General features: G+C 34.6%; 1 protein-coding gene across 10 annotated transcripts in view; it reads right to left on the bottom strand.

Annotated features, from left to right (window-relative positions):
- Positions 1-2,327: 2,327 nt before the first annotated feature.
- Positions 2,328-19,946, bottom strand: part of polybromo (protein) — a 76,596-nt gene continuing 58,977 nt past the window's right edge. For 9 of the 10 annotated variants that reach the window (XM_071594321.1, XM_071594314.1, XM_071594323.1 and 6 more), the window contains 4 exons: positions 15,116-15,240; positions 8,942-9,136; positions 5,592-5,691; positions 2,328-3,228 (listed from right to left, as the gene is read on the bottom strand). In XM_071594321.1, coding sequence (XP_071450422.1) covers positions 2,991-3,228; positions 5,592-5,691; positions 8,942-9,136; positions 15,116-15,240 — 658 coding nt within the window. In that variant the 3' untranslated portion in view covers positions 2,328-2,990. Of the gene's footprint in view, positions 3,229-5,591; positions 5,692-8,941; positions 9,137-15,115; positions 15,241-15,673; positions 15,721-19,946 lie in introns of all 10 variants that reach the window. The other variant, XM_071594320.1, reaches the window with a different exon arrangement.

Genomic DNA, 19,946 nt, shown 5'->3' with positions numbered 1-19,946 from the left:
GGGCAAAGTTTAACCAGTAATTTGAGTTCTTAAGAGGTGCATTGAACTCTTCAACTGAAAACGAATGCACGAAAAACCTCCAAAGTGAGTGGGCGGGTATAAAATTCATAATTGAAATTATTTGGCAGACAAAAATCATAGCGATTTGTGCTCTATAAAGATATCAGAAATTATAATCGTGACCACCTTTCCTTATTCTTATGAATTTTGAATGAGCACCACATGAGATTCACCTATTCTGGTACTCCAGTAGTTTTATTAATTAGAAAAAAATGTAATGGATATCAACTATTTTATGTACTCCCATGGTTAATAACTTATAATGGAGCTACTGATTAGGACATTATTAGGTTGAAATTGTCTTGGTAATTTGTAAGCCTTATAGGATGTGCAAGGTTTATATTTAATAGCTCTTTTTGATTTTAAGGATTAGGGCGTGACATATGATCAACTAATAAAGAAATTGGTGTTGGAGAAGGTTTCAAGGAGTAGTTATATATATTGTGATTTTGACCCTTGCAGGTGTTTTTCTTTTACTGCATTGTACAGAATGGTTGACGTATAATTAATATTTCCTAGGAATCATTAAAATTATGCCTCAGATGTAGCATGGCCAATTTATTTGTCATAATTTAATGTCACCAAAATAAAAGATAATTCCAAGGTCCAATTATGGGTTCAGTGGCCTTGGTATTCCTACTTTATCTATTTGCTGTCTGTCTTATTTAACATTAATCAGTACTTTTCGTTTGGTATGCAACACGCAATTCTCTAAGGTGACTGAAAGGAATCATGCAAGGGAACGAGTCATTGAGGTGAGGCGATCCAATTCACTGAAGTCAGTAAATTGAATCATGAGAATTAAGTCGTGGTAGTCCAAGGGTAGAGAATTGGACTACTGAATGAAGGTCCTGACTTCAATTCCCAGGCAAGCCTCTCTGCGCACCATCAGTTGAACCAAAGCTGTGCGATTTTTTGGGTACCAGATTTTCCTGGGAAACCAAATGCAATACATGGGAAAGGACTGGCTCCTTGACCCTGAGGTGTGAATTTAACATGCCATAGGGCTTAGTATTGGGTGAACTCTACCCTCACTTCTCAGAGCCAGCTTCAGATAGATAATTGGGTGGAACAATTACAAGTGGTTACTTGAAAATTGCACATATGCAATTACATTACAAGAAGCTTTTGTTTGCATTTATTGTCCATGAAACTTTAAAATTAAAAACGAATCATGTTACTTAAGTGTGCATACTAACTTGCATTTTTCACTGTGCTCAAAGGTGCTTACTAAACCGTTTTCATACTTGAAAATTGGACAAAGGTGACTTTCCTTCAAAAATTTTTACTGCTAAACCAAAATAAACATGTTTCCTACAGAAACCACAATTCCTTGCTGCCGAATGCTAGATTCCAAACCAAATCACTATCTCAAATGTTACTGCAGAGGAAAGAAGGGTTATGGAAGGAATACCAATCATGGTCTAAAGAAGAACTATGATTGCGTCTTTCATAAATCCAGTTATATTGATATTTTATAAACATTATACTCTAAACCTGTTGCTCCCACGCAGGTACACTCGAACTATCTTGAGAGTGAGACCCTGGTCATCTGCATCTATAGTGATGAACTGTGTCTAGTTGTGCAGATTTCAGTGAAAAGACCACCAATAATGCAGTGTCTAAACCATTTTAGTAGTGAGAGAAGAGCATTTTTGTTGGTACTCTGATCTTTCATTCTTCTTTCACAGACAATGGTCGGGCATTGTTTCTATAAAGGAAAATGGTAATGAAATGATGGCTAAATTACCAGCAAATAAAACGTTTATAAAGATGAAAAGTTTTGTCACGTAAATGCGCATTTCAGTTATAGATTTAATGTCATTTCTTTGTAAAGCATGTTGCTTAGTGACTTATGCTTTTGAAATTTGATCATGGTTACAAGGAATGGAATTATATTCGATATGTCTTTTGCAACATCCTTGGAAAATTATTATTTATCCATCAGAATGGAAGCCCATCACCTTTTAGCTGGGGAGACAAGGTGACATATTGAGTTACAGAGGAGAGAAGCTGTACCCATCCAGGGTAATTGCATTTACATGTTTACGTTCAATTCATTATTTCACGCCTCAAAGAACATTTTCAAGGTGGAAACATTTATAGCTGACTTGAATTAGCATACTTCTCCATTATTTGAAAGGTGGATTTTAGGAACTATCTCTGTCAAAGAGTAACCTTCAAAAATGTAGTTAAATGACACATAGTACATAGACATTGATAGATTTTAATATAAAGATGATAAAATCCATCTACATCTTGTGTCATTATCCTGGTCACATCCATGAATAAAATTTGTAAACATTTATTAACAAACTTGTTATTTCCCATTTCATGATCAAAATCATAATACTTTTGAATATGGCCATATTCTAGCTTATCTGTCACACTAATAACATGAGTTTGTAATGAAAATATTTAAATTTATTAGAAAAACATTTCAACTTGAACAATGAACTTCCATGGTCATCACACACAAATTAAATGATGTGCATTGCAGCAACACTATGTATAACTATTAAGTATAAGTATGCATGCATCAGTAAGTACAGCCTGCATTACAAGAATGCTTGGTTGGAGTAAAATATAGCCAATAAGTGAATCCTAGACATTAGTTGACTGCAATATCCATCTATGATTCTTCGTCACTGTTAGTACAAATACTTTAGCAATTAGTTTGGATTTTATTATAATAATAGTCATTTTTATTTCAAAACCATTTAACAGAAATACAAATGTGTCACACATTGTCTAGCATAAAAAGTAAAAATATTAAAACAACTATGGCTGTTAACACAAGATTAAGAGCATACACTCTCCATTTAGCAAGTGCCCAGAGTGTAAATGGCAGCTTTTTTTACTTTCACAACTGAAAATAAAAATCACTGAAGCCATATTTCTAATAGGAACCACCTTGCAATATGGCCAATTTAATAATCTGTTCTTGAAATACTGAGTGCATCCCTGAGCATGAAGTCCCTCAATGTCCAAAGGGCATTCAAGATACTGCCATGGTCACCAGCACCATTAGCCAGCCAGTGACCTGGGAGTCTTCCTAAGGCGCCTTCACCCCCAGCTCCCACACTTCTGGTGTTCTCTGGTGTTGCTTTCAAATGTCTTTCCCACTGAGATATATATTTGTTATCAGCCTGCAATCCCTCTATATACCTAAAATAAAAATGGAACATTTTGAAAATTAAAAATATCTAAAAATATTGAGAGATAATTAAAAATGAAGATGCCTAGGTACACAATAAATAATTAATCTAATTCATCAAAATATTTGTGTGGCATTGGACGTTAATCTCAGCAATTCTTAAGGCCAAAGGAAAATACTGACTGGAATGCAAATACAACTATAGGTTCAGAAACTCAAGTAGCATGGAGAAAAACCAGAATAAATGCTGGGAACATTTATTGGGAGGAATAAGCATGTTCGTGCGGTCGGTTTGGAGGCTAGTTCGGTGAAAATACTGACTGGAATGCAAATACAACTATAGGTTCAGAAACTCAAGTAGCATGGAGAAAAACCAGAATAAATGCTGGGAACATTTATTGGGAGGAATAAGCATGTTCGTGCGGTCGGTTTGGAGGCTAGTTCGGTGCTTTTCTGTCTCAATTTTGATGTGTTTATACACTGATACATAACTCTGGACAAAATATGGCTACACTACTACACTCCAGAGACAAAGGAACAGTTGAAACAGTGGGTTTCAAAAGGCAATCTGGCTCAGATTAAAAGTGTGAAATCAGCTGACAAGGTGATAGCCAGTTTTTTGGGATCATCTACATCATGTACTTGCAAAAAGGACAAACGTATTATGCATTTATAGAGCACCGGTGGAGTGAAGAAATCGAGAGAAAACATCTTCATTTGGCAAAGAAATAGATCTCTTCCATCAAGACAATACATGAATGCACACAAAGGCAGTTTCAACAGCGAAATTTATGGAAATAAAGTTAAAATTATTACAACATCCACTGTATTTACCAGATTTGGCCTCCATTTTTTCCAAACTTGAAAAAAAAACCTCAGTGGAAAATGATTCAAATGCTGGGAAAAGTGTATTAAGCTTTCAAGGAGATTGTTGAAAATTAAACAAAACTCAACCCTCAATAACCTGTATTTCTATTTTTCCCTGAAGACTTATTGAACGACCTGTATATTTAACCATGCCTTTAACAATGCCTTCCATATTAAATGAGTTTGTAATTTTCCACAGACTTTATTTTAAGGTACAATGCGTTTCACTGACTTGCGGTATCATCAGGTATAAGTTTGGTTCACATGCAGCAGTTGAATATATACCCTAAGGACAGAGGAGAGGGGGTGGCTATGAGGAGGGGGAGAGATTGGAAAGTTGAAGGTGGGGGTCGAGTTTTTATTGGTGTACGTCAACCAAACTTGTACCCAATGATATTGCAAGTCAGTGAAATGCATTGTACCCTAAAATAAAGTCTGTGAAAAATTACAAACTCATTTAATATGGACATAAAACAATTCAACTAAGTAAAACCTGGAAGTGTACAGTATATAAAAGCCTTCATTTATCATATCATAAGAGGCCACTGCAGAAAAGCTGTGCTTCACATGGTTCTCAACTTTTTTCTCAACCAGATTTAAGCCACCTGACATACCATTTAAGTTTTTTTTTACCATAAAACCATTTTGACAAAGCATATAACATTACACTCAATTAGTATGAAACAGCTCTTATAAATCTGCATTTTACAAGAGGTAGCTCCCAGCTTGTTCAGCAGCATTGATGCAAACAAGAAAAATACCACTAGGATGGATATTAGGATCCATTATTTAGATTATGAAAACAGGCAAGGATAGATGTGACAAATGATAGATGTTTCTTAGCCCTACAATTGGTTAACCTGATTAACCTCACAAATCCCCCTTCAATGTGAACAGATTCTATGCACAATTGTTCACTTTTTTGCAGAATAAGTAACACATTGAGCGCTGTTTATTTAAAAAATCACCATATCAAATGAATAAAAGTCATCGGTCAATTTTTCTTCTACTGTCCACTATTGACTAGCTTCTAATATAACATCAACTGTCTTAAACTTCAGCTTTTACTAGTCAATTCCAGTTTTCTTCCAGGATTTTTTTTCCAGTGTGTTCCCCATCCCTTGCTTTCAAGGATTACTTTAAACTCTGTGTAAAAAAAATGGTATAACTTTTGTTTGTATAAAGTGTGTTTCATTTTATTAATTTCATTATAATATCCGCACAACATTTTTATGAAACAACAATAAATACTTTCAATTTTTTTCTTCCTTACCTTAATTTTAACCATGATTGTACATATTTCCTCGTGCGTCTCCTAAAAATATAAATTTTAGTGCAACAATTTGAACGTGTGAAATTACTATGTAATTTGCTGTTATGGAATCTCCTGCAGTTCTTTGAATTTGCCTGAGATAATCTTAAGTTTTCACCATACATAGGTTTGGATGTTAAACAATTTTCCCATGGAATACTAAAAAAAATTAAGAAAAGCAACCATTTCACTTACTTGATGTATGCTTCAGAATGCAGTAATCTTTGTGGTCTAGGCGGCACCGATACAAATATTGGTTCTAAGTGACGAGCAGTAGCAGAGATGTGAGTAGTTGCTAAAAAAACAACAATCACCATTAAAATTTTTCCAATTAAAGAGAAAAAACATTGAGAAAAACTTAAATTTAAAACATTATGATTTCAGCTTTCACCCAGGAACAATTTACTTGGTACTATGCAATGGTAGATCTATTTAACAATCTAAAGCATCACTGTTTTACAAGTGATGCTGAACATCACTGATATAACTACAATTAAAGAGCATTAGGCAGCAAGATATGACCATAAGAAGGAATGAAATTACACCGTCTTTATGAATCAAACAAATTTTATACACGAGAAAAAGAACTTCACTGTATTTTCATTATAAGATTAAAATTTGTATACTATTTCATTTTTAAGGAAATTTTTTATCCATAGCTTAGCTAGACATAATGTAGAACAGAGAAATTTATAGGAGAAGTTCAAAGAAAGCAGGAAAGGTAGATAGAGGAGATATGAAGAGGCATTGAATGATAGGCTGAAATAGTGGGAAGGAGAGAGTCATGTAAAAGAGGTATAGCAAGGAAATCATAACATATATCAGATGGAATGAAGGGAGGTATGAAGTATGTGGAGCTTAAAAATGATAGTTTAATATAAGTATTAAGTAGTAGCTACTCAGAAACTATTCCTGACTTCTTGGACAGCGATGACATTTTGTAGTAAAGTAATATCCAGCTTCAGTATGCACTCCACTGAACCAAGGTTTAGGATATGTTGTTGGTCACACCTTTTTCCCTAAATGATTTCATTTATTTTATTTGCCAGCAGAAGGCAAGTTTGTCATTTATTTTTCTCAACATGCCTACCTATGTCCTTCCGCAAGCTTCCCTATGCGGTCAGTTACCAATGATTAAATGTGGAATTCAACACAGAATGTAGGAAACCATGTGAATGTAAGTATAATACCTTTGAAACCATACAACAAATCAGCATAATCATCCAAGGGCATAAATTCAAGTGAACTCGAGCTGAGTATAAAAGGGAAAGTAAACAGGAGAGGTGTGAGGACACTTGAGGAGATTTCCATATCCAAACCATAGTGCTTAAACCTGATTACATTTTTAAAGGTTTTGATAATTGATTATGAATGGTCTCAATCTAGGATAGTTCAAGCTTTATTAAACAATTTTATACAGAAGAGGAATTATAATTATGCTTCTGATTACATCTTAGTTGTGTTAGTAATTTCATATTAAAAGAAGAATAAAATGTTATGCCTCTCAAAAATTTCAAAAACCATTTTTCATTTACTCACTAGTCTTTGCATAAAAACATGGCTAGAAATATGTGAGCAAATAATCATTGTTACTGTTAACTAATAGCTACCTAATGACTTTAATGTAACGTTTGGTCGAACTTTGCATGAATATAACACTTCTTTTACACCACACATACAATATCAAATAAAATGATTAATTGGTTTAAGATGGTTCTCACTGTTTGTGTAAGTTGCAGGTGCTACTATTAGCTATGTTGAGAATATAGAAAATGGATTTTGATTTAAACATAGATTGACATATTCACCAAAGTAATTCTACAGTAAATATTTCATAATTATACCATTTTATGATTTTATATACGCTTGATACTGTCAACCAAGACCACATGCCATTAGTAACTACTTCAAACTGTCCCTTAATGTAAAATTTTGCAAACCTGGAATAAGAAAATTAATAAAATCCTTAAAGAGTTATCACATACATAGAAAGCATGTTTTATTTACAAAAATATTGACCGGGCCTAAGAATGTTTTTGGCAGTTTATTTCTCATTTTTTTCAATTTGTAGGGCAGCTGTTTTCATAGAATAAAAAAATATAAAAACTAGCAAAAATATATGGCCAAACATTACAATGGCCTATTTATAGACTGGATTGAGGTAATGATGGTTCACCATTTAAAAAATAACATTTCATCAGATATTTTCAGAGGCATGATAAATTTATAAAATGTATTACTGAAGGACTTATAAAAGAGAAGAATTATACAAAGGCCAAGGATGAATTACGAGGGTCATCCGGAAAGTAGTACCCGTTCGTGCCGCATGAAGTGCTGACGACGCGAGTAGCCGCTGGACGAGGTCAGATAGCTTCAGTGGCTTGTCTGCCTTCTCTGAGCCAAGTTGCGTGACGCTAGCATTGCCTGTGTTGTTTCTGTGATTGTTTACAATGTTTAAAAAAATTGAGAACGCCGCCAGTTGTGAAGTGAGGGCAGTGATTAAATTCCTCAATGCAAGAAACGTTCGCCCATGTGATATTCATCGCCAATTAAAGGAGGTGTATGGAGACAATGTAATGGACGAGTCGTCTGTTCGGCGGTGGTGTCGCAACTTCAACATGGGGAGGGGGAACACACACGACGATGAGCGTTCGGAGAGACCGTCTGTCATTACAGACCAACTGGTGAGCTCAGTTGACGAATTCGTGAGGAACGATCGGCGCGTCACAATTGATGACATCTGTGAGCATTTTCCCAATGTTTCTCGAACAATTGTTCATGAAATTGTTAAACACCATCTGCATTATGCAAAAATTTGTGCAAGATGGGTCCCTCGCGTATCTCAATGAGCTGGCGGCGAAGGACTATGCAGCAGGAATACAGAAACTTGTCACACGTTATGACAAATGCCTTAATTTGCTTGGAGATTATGTTGAGAAGTAGTTTAAAGTATCCTCTTTCAAATAAAATTTTTTATGTTTGTTAATATTTACTTTTGTGTCTTTATTTCACGAACGGGTACTACTTTCCGGATGACCCTCGTAAAAGAAGCAGATAATGCAGGACCAATCTAACCGACTATGGAGAAAAAATAAAAAAATGAAAGTAAAGTTTTTATAATATGTTCATTGCCATTCTATTTGGCAAACTTGAAAGAAAACATGAAGGGCATAATGTACTAGTAGTAGTAGCTTTAGGGGAGACAACCGACAGCCGAGGTCATTTATGCCATTAGGGATGACCAGAAAGGGATGAAGGGTGGAGAGAAACCTGGCGTTGGCATTAGCCTACTCTTAACAAAAAGCACCTCAAGCATGAATCGGTTTACCACTGAAAAATAATTGCCGCCACCAAGATTTGGACCCTGGATGGGAAGCCAATACGTTAGCCCCCACACCATCCTGAACCCCATAATTATATACTAGTATGTACACTGTTGCTAGTATCTTACAGTCCAGAGACAGCAATCAAATGTTAATTGACACTGGAATTAATGGAGACTGAGAGATTTAACCAAAGAAAGAGCAGAGTGAACAGATATTTACCTCCAGCGAGGGGGCCTGTTGAGGTGACCACAGTGCCATGGGCGAGTGGTGAAGGGGTTTGACGTGAGAATGCTGAGGAATTGGAGGAGTTGGAGTTTGAGGAGTTGAGGAGGTGAGGAGGGACGGCATGTCCAGGCTGACCCTGCGGACCGACTGTGCTGCCACTGCCTCCACCACCAGGCACCAAGAGCCCGGCTGCAACGAGAAAAGGGAACTGAAAACATGCCACCTTGGGAGGAAAAAGCTCCATAAAGTAGAAAAAATGCACAAAACTACAGGAGCACCTCTCAGCCTTTACTTAACTGCATGAAATAACAGTATTTCCATTGAGATGATGCACTATATATGTGTCACCATGGGTGATTGAAAAACAACAACAGTAATCATAACTTTTTCACAGATACCAACTAGTCAAAAAGTGAACTTGAAAATCATACAGTGTTAAGTTTAAGTGAAATAACTGATGAAACTAGTTCAAGGAAAAATTTTTGGCTTGCTTATTAAGATAATTAAAAAATGAGGGATGGATTTCTCTATAAAATATAAATACAATATTTCATATGGAAAAAAATTAAATTTAGGAAAAAGTTATTTTTAAAATAAAATATACCCTTACTAAGAAATCCTTATCTATCCCCAGTATCCTCAAATCCTACTAACATATGTGATTTTGTGAATAGTTAATATTTAGTCAAACTAATACAATAACTATTACATAAATTTGGCCAGCATAGATTAAAAACCGGAAGTGATTTTCATAACATTTTGGTTTGATCATGCAGAGCTAAAACATTCTTAGAACTATAAAAGCTCAAACCAAAGAAATAATATTTATTTTAGCTCTTTTGTTGATAATTGGTTTGTTTTTGTTTCCCAATTTCTAAATTTGTAAAAAAAATCATTTTTCTAAAAGTGGCTAGTAGCTGAGAAATTGAACTTAAACTAGAAGTAGCATGAAAATTTTGCAAAAGAAATTCTAATTCTACTCACTACATGACAACTAAAACAAAAAAGTTAAAATATGATATTTCAGGCGCAGGTGAAAATATTTAATCCAGCACATTTATTCAGACATTTATTTTGTCATGTCTCAGTGGAGTGTATGAACGGAAATGGTATTTATTGAAAATTCATTCATAAGCCATCGGAAAAATTTTTCACTTTATGTAATTTGTCAGATACTAAATCATTAGAATTTCAGGGCTTTCACTATGTCTTCCAGAATTATTGTTTATACCTGATTATTATTGGTATTACACTGGTTATGGTACGTCCGGAATGGGCAGTCTTAACAATTATGCAACAATACATTGACTTGTCCTTCCTACGAAAACACAACCTGTCATCTGACACAAAAGCACTTCCTTTTAATTCTATCAGTATACTTCCTTTCTCACATCATTTTATCTGACATGACTATCTTATTCTTTCCTCATTTGCCTAACGTTCCCCTCTCTATCACAATCTTCAACATCCCATTGCCAGTCAGAATGCTCTGCATCCATCTCTCCAGCCTCCTTTGGATTTCTACCAACAATCCTCTCTCCTACCATGCCTAGCACTTCCTTGTTTGTTTTCCTTTCTGTCCGTTTTATCTTCCCCATCCTTCTCCACACCCACATTTCAAAAGCCTCCACCAACCTACGCATATCATCCTGCATCAATGACCATGCTTTCTCATTGTACAAAACTACACTACATGTCAAGATTTTGGTGAACCTTTTCGTAATATTCAATGTCCCTGTCATCAATGAGGTCCTTGTAAAATGTCATCCTTGCAAAAGCTTCTTTGCCTAAAGCAATTCTTCTCCTTATACTACAGCTTATTTGCCCATTTTGATCCAAAAACACTTTCAGAATAAGTAAACAGTACCACCTGCTCTAGTTTTTGCAGTCATATTTTGACACTTAGCTTAGCTTTTCTCATCCTAGAAAACCACATAACTTTTGTTTTATTTATTCTCACCCCATACCTAATGTATTGACTTTTCAATGCATTTGGCAAAGTTTGCTACCCCTTGGCTGACTGACATTATAATGTTTAGTCATCCACAAACCTAACTGATTTTATGAACTACCCACTCACTTTCAGTCTTATCTCCAATTCTTATGGTGCCCATTTAACCAATTCCTCCACATATAAGTTGAACAGCAAAGGTGATAATGGACACCACTGTCATACTCCTCTTCCTAACACTGCTCATCTGGACTCTCCATCGGCTACTCGTACCTGAGCTGTCTAAGATACCTACAGGTTGTGGCTAAGTCTCCCATCCTTCCAATCTACTCTTATTTTCTGCAATAAATTCATTAAACCTACTCAATTTACTCTATTAAATGTCTTTTTGAATTCTACAAACCATACATATATGTACATCCCTTATATGTTCCTGTCTATCAGTGATCTCATTACTGCTATTACATCACACGTGCCTACACCTTTCTGAACCAGAACTGATTATTCTCTAAGTAATCATTTGGCCAGCTTTCAATATTCTTATTGATGATCCCAAGAATTGCTTTAGCTGCAAGAGAAATTAAACTTTTTTTCTGAATTCCTCACATACGGCTGTTAGTTATTATAAAAAGCATCAATGTTTCTTCCTTGGGGGTTCTCAGAGCATAAACTTGTAATTTCATCAGTTAGAGGAGGAAATGACTATTGAGTGGTAGCTCTGATTAACCATGCATTTTCCAAATTATTTTTAGGAGGAAGGAGGTAATTTGTTATACCCTTCAGTCTTCAAGGTTGCCTATATAATTCCATGGCAACACTATTCAACTTGTGGCTACAATCAGCATAAGCACACACAAGTATACATCTTGAATTTGCTTTGTAAAGCAATTGCATTTTCTGTCAAAGCTCTTCCGCACTTATTTATTTAATTTCAGTACAGGCCTAAGATGACAATATATCATATGCAGTCATCAAGGCTTGCAAACACTCCATAAAAGGCTAACTATCAGCATTCACAATGCACCTTTATCATGACCAGCAGACAAATTTTGTGAAATGACAATCCTATAGCAAATCAGAAATATATATTTTGGTCAACTTGGTGATGAAAATATTGGTATTGAGTTCTCAAAATGCAATATTGGCTATAGGATTGACACCTTACGAAATTCACAGCTAATAGTTCAAAGCAGACAGGGATAATGAACATGTTTCAACTCGCAATGGCCCATAATATTGCAATATTGGAGTCAAATCAATGAAACTTGTACTACATATACATTATGCATCAAGTGAACAATTTAACAAAGTGTTTGCACAGTAAAGTATGCAAATAAAAAATTATGATAGTTTCATTGAACAGTAGTAATCTGGGTGATTTGTGACTGTTCATCAATGGAAGAGGTGAATATACCATCAAAAAACAAGAATTAGAAAAACTGAAAGAGGGAGTGACTGCTATAGGAAATAGAACAAAAAAGGCAGAGTCAATATTTGAATGAGGGCAGCAGGATAGGTACAGAAAAATAAAAATGGGAACACCTCATACATACATGGTAAAGGAAAATGAAAGGACTACCAGACAAGACTAAAGGAAAATCTGAGGGCATTATGAAAGATACAGCAGGAAAATAATTATCTGACCCATGAAAGATTCAAGAGAAATAGAAAGAGTACACAGAGGAGCCATAAGATTAAGATATTAGGCCAGCAAGTTAAGACACAGAGAATACAACAGCAATTAGAATAGCTTACATCCAGGCATATTTGATCACGATTTAGAAAGGTATGAAGGAAAATAATAACAAATAAATCCATGGTACATAATATCCATACAGAACTATTTATGGGTTTAGGAAAACATGAAAGAAAAAAGTGTTTATGTGTTAATTCATGGCATTTAAGAGGAAAGAATTTACCCTGAGGCCACATAATTTTTAGGTTCCATTCCCAAAAAAAAGGGAAAGGCAGCCATATTTGAGAACTATAGAACAATATGTTTGATTTCACATGTAGTTAATTGGTGCTTAAACCATAGAACACAGTTATTAATCCCAAGGTTGGTTGCATAGGTGAGAATAGAGCTCAACCCATACTAAGCCCAGTAGTGTGTAAAATTTACACATCAGGGAAGGGGGGGTCAATTCCTTTCCCTAACCTGGCTATGGTTTCCCAGGAATATCTGGAATCCAAAATATCATCACATAGCATGGGTGAAGCAGAGGGTGTCCAGAGGTGTGCCCAGGAATTGAACCCGGGCCCTCCAGTCAGTAGTCCAATCCTGGACAACCATGTCCCTAAGTGGTACTAAGATTATCAACATGGGGATGGAAAGAAGGGCTAATAATTAATTTAGGGGATAATCAGTTTGGGCTGAGGAAGGGGATAGGCACATGTGATGCCATAGCATTAATGAGGTCACTAATATGAAGGAACATCAAGTACAATCTGTAAGTATTTTTCAAGTAGATTTTGAGAAGTTTAATAGAGTAAATTAGGTTGAATTAACAAATGCTTTAGAGAAGGTAAAGAGTATATTGGAGAGACAGAAGAATTATCTAAAACCAGGACATGCCACACACTGCCACGGCATATGTGGTGGCTGAAGATATGAGATAGGAAGTTTTAGGAAGGGGACAAATAGCAGGGGTGTCCATTCATTCATGTCGAATGGGGAGGTCATCAACAACACAGGTGCCTATTTTGAGGACCTTCCATGATCCTACTATCTGGACAGCTTAAAAAAGTTAGAGAAACGCTGAGTGCAAGCGGTGGATGGAGTCAAGATGGTCAGTGTTAGAAATGAGGGGTAAGGCAGGGGTGTCCATAATTACCTGTGGTTTTCACTGTAAATCAAAAGAAAATTGTTAAAGGAGAGTGGGAAGAACCAGGGATAGGAATGAAAGTTGGCAGGGAATTCATGAAATCAGTCAGGTTTGTGAATGATCAACATTTACTTTTTCAGTCAGCCAAGGGTTTACAAAATTTGTTGAGTGCATAGGAAAGCCAGTGCGACAGGTATGGGATGAGGTTTGATGCAAATGTAACAACAATTATTGGAATTTAAAGAAAGAGAAAAGCTTAGTTTAATATTAAATGAGGTCATAAACTAGAGCAGGTGGATCAGTTTACGTATTTTGGAAGTGTTATGAACCAAAATAGTCACAGCAGTAGTAACTGTGGAATTGCATTAGGCAGAGAAGTTTTTACAAGGCGGAGGGAGTTAATGACAGGGACACTGAGTAAGGATGTTAAGAAAAGGCCAGTCAAAACTTTGATATGGAGCATGGTTATTATTCACCCTCATTCATATTAGTCACAAAACTGTTAAATGAACATTGGGTTCAATTTGGCATGGAAATGTATTTTAGCTAAATTAATATTTTTTACCATTGATATTATGGCCTATTATAGTCTCCAATATCGATAAGTTTATATATATATATATATATATATATATATATATATATATATATATATATATATATATATATATATATATATAAGTATGAAAAATGCAACAAAACCTAATACCATTATAAACATCAATGTTCATCACATACATTAAACATTACTAAATTCCTTTCATGACTTTAACTGTGTCATAGGAAGAAAGGTGAATAAGGGGAAAGCAAAACAAAACATTAAAAAAATATATGAATAAGTTAGACGTTGAAATGCTTCCAAACATGCATAACGACATGCTGCATGGGCACTCATTTGATACCATTGGAAACTTTTCTTCTTCCGTTAGTTTTGTGGTGGAATTTTTCACAAATATCATTGAAATTTCATCAAGACAAATCTCCAAGTTAACTATGCACATTTCCCATATGTGCTGGTGTATTATTAGTAGCTACTTACACTAGTATATGATATGCCTCACACATAACTTGGCAGATCTTCTTCGCATGATTAATCTTGATATCCAGCACCTTATCATCATCCATGGCTCATTAAAGATCATAATTCTCTGTGTTGCATAAAACACTTACCAAATTTTCATAAAAGCAAACAATGATTTCCACATGAATGACATACTGATGCCATAAAATGTTCACAATTTTAGTTTTAGCCAAAGGCTAATTTAAGGCTAGCTAAAGCACCACTGCAAAGAATTTCACGGTTAACTTATCCAAGAGAAACAAGTAGCTACAACAAGAATCCCTTTGGAATGCAGACTGTGAAAATATAATAAAAACAAAAGCAAAACTCACATATTGCATGCGCAAATGGACTGTGATGTGAATGCGGGGACTGCATCTGGTAGTTTCCATAGGTACTGGCAGGATTGAAATGTCTTGTGGGAGTCATGAGCTGTCTACGTGAAGCCATATAGTTCCTAAAGGAATTTCAGGGAGTAGGTTTGGGATTTCACAATGAAAAATCAACAATAAAAACAAAAAAAATGAGCAGCTCCTAGGTGCACAGGCAGTTGTAAAAACTAGGAATTACATGCAAAAACATCATTAAAAGAATGTCTTAAAACTTGGAACAAAAACCCAGAAACAAGGGCCAGATATTCTTTTAATGATTAGCAGACACATAAGCTTAAGACGGTATGGGCAGCAACATTCACATATATTTCAGACAACCGATCAAATCAGAACAAAGACACAAACATACAAGTCACGAGGACAATGTTATTTCACCACTACATTCTCAAGTAATCATAAATCAGTAAATGAAGCTGCCCAAAAAGTGCGAACAAATATTAAATTCAAATCACTCCATACATATCCATATTACATGAAATCAACAAACAGAGCACTCACTCTGCATGGATGACTGTGATTGTCCCGAGGAGGAAAAGGCGAAATTTCTGCAAGGAAACAGACCCTATAAGATTTGCCCAGAGTTTTTCAAGGGACCAAAATGCACTAGTTAATAAATACTGAATGCTATTCATTAATGACATCACTTATACCCATTTTTCTGTGAAATATTTTCAGTAAAATAATTTATCATTCAGTAACAGTTGTAGTAATGGTGAATAATAATAATAGATTGACAAAAGCTTACATTTCCCCCTTTTCCAATACATGGGAATAAGTCAAGAAATTAAAAATAAGACCAAATTACATACACAGTGGAAAACTTTACTCAGGAATTTCACTTTTTAACATTCAACTGAATTAGTGGAACATTATAAATACAATGAAACCTCACCTTTCTCCCTTATGCACAATATATCACCAATAGATGTCAACAAAAATGTAAGGTTGACTTTAAAATTTATATGAATAATTTGGGCATCAAAATAAATTTTTTCATCACCAAAATAGGTATTAAACTAGCCAGATGCACTCTTTAGACACAACTTAGACATTTATGCATAATTCATTAAACTTTTCTATTAGCTAAAAGCTCATGTAGAGCACAGAAGTTTTATTGATTTAAATAGATTTTTTTGGCATGGGTGTCAAGTGCAATACTGCATACCACCACTGATAAACCCTTAAGAGTTTGTCTTACCACTCATTGACAATATTCTGATCAACATCAATTCAGGATTAATGACAACTAATTAACCATAAACACAGTAATCAACCCGCCAGTTGTTAAGGCAGGTGATGGTTAAGTTCACCCAGTAATAAGCCCAATGGCAAGTGAAATTCATACATCAGAGCAGTAGTCCAACGTTCTACCCCTGGACTACCATGACCCACTAATGACCACTAATGATAATAAATATCAGATAATTTCCCACTTCTTTCCTCAATTGTGGAAGATATCCTCAATTCCTGAATAATATCTAACATCACCAAGAAAGCCATTAATAAAACAATGATATGACTAGTGCTCATATATGCATTAGAGATACTATAGTCACTAACACCAAGGGATAATAAAATGCTATATACCTTTGAGAGAAAGGTACTCCATCAAAAAATGCCACTATGAAGAAGGAAGATGAATGAGGCATTGTGATTAATTACATCGCTTCTACCAAGAAAAAATACCACTGCGAAGAAGGAAGATGAATGAGGCATTGTGATTAATTACATCGCTTCTACAAAGTTCCATCAATCAGAATAGTGAAATCTAATAATTTGGAGTATGGGTTGTAAGAACTGAAGAGCACTCGCACAAAACTGGGTTAATTGGCAAATAATCACTGAAGAGGCCATAGTCTACAAATTAAGGCATAGTCAAAAGTGGCATGATTCTCTTCCAAGAACCATGAGGGAGCCATTCATTTACTTGGAAGACTATGCAAATTTGTTGTTACCATTTTGTTGGCAAAGGTTTTTGAAGTAAATGATGTCTTCAGTCACAGGAAAATATAATTGCAGACATATATCAATTCATCTTTACTAAAAGGCATCTGAATGTTTATACCCATGTCTGGGGGCTGCCTTTAGCTTTAAATAATATGATATTTCAACCTACATGTATAAGGATCGAAAAAACAGATGCTTTACTGCACTGCAGAAGAACTAGGCTCCCATGACTCCAAACAAGAATCCTAAAATGACTGGTTTATGGGAACACGCTCTTTTGTGTACTGATGCTGACAGCTATGCAGAAGGATGCTTAGCTTCCAATATGCTCAGTCACAAGGACCAATATTTTCAAGAGAACCCTTGACATTTACGCAAGCACTTAAAAGGCAGCTGTTTACTTAACGCTTATTATTATTACATTATTTTACTCAACGCTTTGCTTCAAGTTTCCAGGAACTACAAATTTCCCTACTTACATTTTTCTGCAACTTACATTTCGCTAAAAGTTAAACCTCAAATTTACACCTTTATTTATGCATCAAACAGGTCTCTTTATAAATCAATAGTTCAATATATACTATAAATTTCCATTTCTGGATTCAGATAATGCATTTTTTATGATTCTATTTATATGATTCAGATAAGGCCTATGGAGATGATGAGCAAATTGTTACCATATGTTTTCCAGGTTAATTCATAAGGTTTTATGCACATTAATTTATTTTTAAGTTGAGTTCTAAGAAGGTTTTTCATATATTTTTAGAATGAATATCAGACTATTTATCTTCTAGCATGATAATATTAACTGTAAGAAGTTTTATGCTCATGTATTTAATTTGGGAATGATTTTTTAAAAGCACTTAAATCAACACCAAAGCTGTTGATTGGCCTCAAGTACATCTCATTTCATTTTAATATTGCTTGAAAAACTTTTATAAACAATAAACAAGTTCAGCAGAACTCAAAAAAATCAAGCAGAAGCTAGAAATTTTGCCAGAAATATATGCAAATAGAGGAAACTGAAGGATTCACTATTAGGCCTTTATTATTTACATTTTTGCACTTCCTGCAAAAACATTTTGTCGTGCACACCATTTATTTACTTTATTATTATCATGAGTAATATTCCATCGATGAAGCAAAAAGACATACTTTAAAATATTTATTTCTAATCTCAATTTAACAAATTCTTTTCAATGATCCTTTCAAAAACATATTTATGATTTCAAAATTTCACTATGCTATGAACAGTTTCACTCGGCTCAGCATTTTACCATTTCATTCTGTTCATGTAGCTTTTTCTAGCAAGATTTTCCACTGCATATGCAACTTTTAAATATAAATAATAATAAATATACTTTTTAACACAATTTGCAATGCTAATTAGCTTATTATGAATAACATACAAATAATTCCATACTATTTATAAAAGTAACCTGGGTGTAACTTTATTTTGTGTAATCATGCCCCAGGATCAATTGAGAGGAGGATATTATCAGGATGAATTTAAGGCAAAAACAATTATTTTAAAATTTAAACACTGGCATTAATATATTACTGAAATTTATTCATGGTTTGAGATACTTTTTCATTGTTTTTGTTAATACTCTTTTATTCTGGCACCGTTGAATTTTTCAAGTTGAATTGTTAATCCAGTTACATTTTTTTCTACGAAATTTACCGACAATATTTAAAATTGTTAACTAAAGATAGAAATGAAAAATCGGCATTATAACTGCCAAAGAACTACCTTATTTACCCACATCTAAATTAAAATATGACATCTCAAATTCTAACTAGTAGGCAGACAGATAAATACACAGATAGTCATTTTCAAATTTCTCTCCAAATACGGATACATGAGTCACTTGGCTTTTTTATCAGGATGTTATCCTTCATGTCTTTTGTGCATGTTCCTTGATCATAAGTGATGGTGGAACACTTAGAAGCTGATTTCCTGGGAAAATTAGGGTTTACTAATGGATATAATTATATTTTCAACATTAATATATTTTTCTCTTCTCTATTGAAGGTTTGGCTAGGTACCTGGACCTCAGCCTACATGCTCGACTGCGGATACTTATTGGGAAGCAAATGGAAGCCTGATTATAATTATAAATGATAATGAAAATTTAAGGATAAATGCTATATAATTAAGCATAAAGCCACTTACATCTGTGACAATTATAAACATAAGGTCCAATATTCAAGTATGTAACCATGTATGTTACAGCAGGTGGGAAAATTAACTTTTTGAAAGTATCTTGGTTATTAATAGGTACAATGATAAGCAGTTATAGAGAAAAATTGCATTCGCTAAAGAAGCATTCACAAAAAAGGGATGATTTATGATGTAGACGTTAAGGACTGATGCAAATAAAATAAAGAGAAAATCAGCTGCAAAGAGATGACAACAGTAGAAGTGGCCGGAGAAAAGATGTTCGAGGATAAGGATATGAGAGGTAATGCAAAGAAGAAAATATTGGGGGAAAAAACGTGTTTATGTCAGCCTATCTTTATGATGATCAGAATTTATTTTCAGAGATAATCCAAACACTACCTCTAACCAGCAGACTATCTATAGCTAATGTGAATCACTGCAAGTGTAACTAGCACAAATAAAAGATTATCTATACTACATTAGAACTAATTTTATCATTAAATAATATATTTTCACTTTTCCATTCCTTTACTACTCATATTTCGTTGGTTCTTTAAAGCCACAATCTGGAGACCTGTCATTAATTTAACACTTGATGGGCTTGATAAAGACCCAGCAATTTTTGGATCAAACAAAGTGGAAATTGACTTCTGTGAAAAG

Source organism: Hetaerina americana, unplaced genomic scaffold (genome assembly GCF_022747635.1).
Source record: "Hetaerina americana unplaced genomic scaffold, ioHetAmer1.1.p SCAF_6, whole genome shotgun sequence".
In the NCBI taxonomy this organism is placed as follows: Eukaryota; Metazoa; Arthropoda; class Insecta; order Odonata; family Calopterygidae; genus Hetaerina; species Hetaerina americana.
This window is presented reverse-complemented; position numbering and strand designations above follow the sequence as displayed.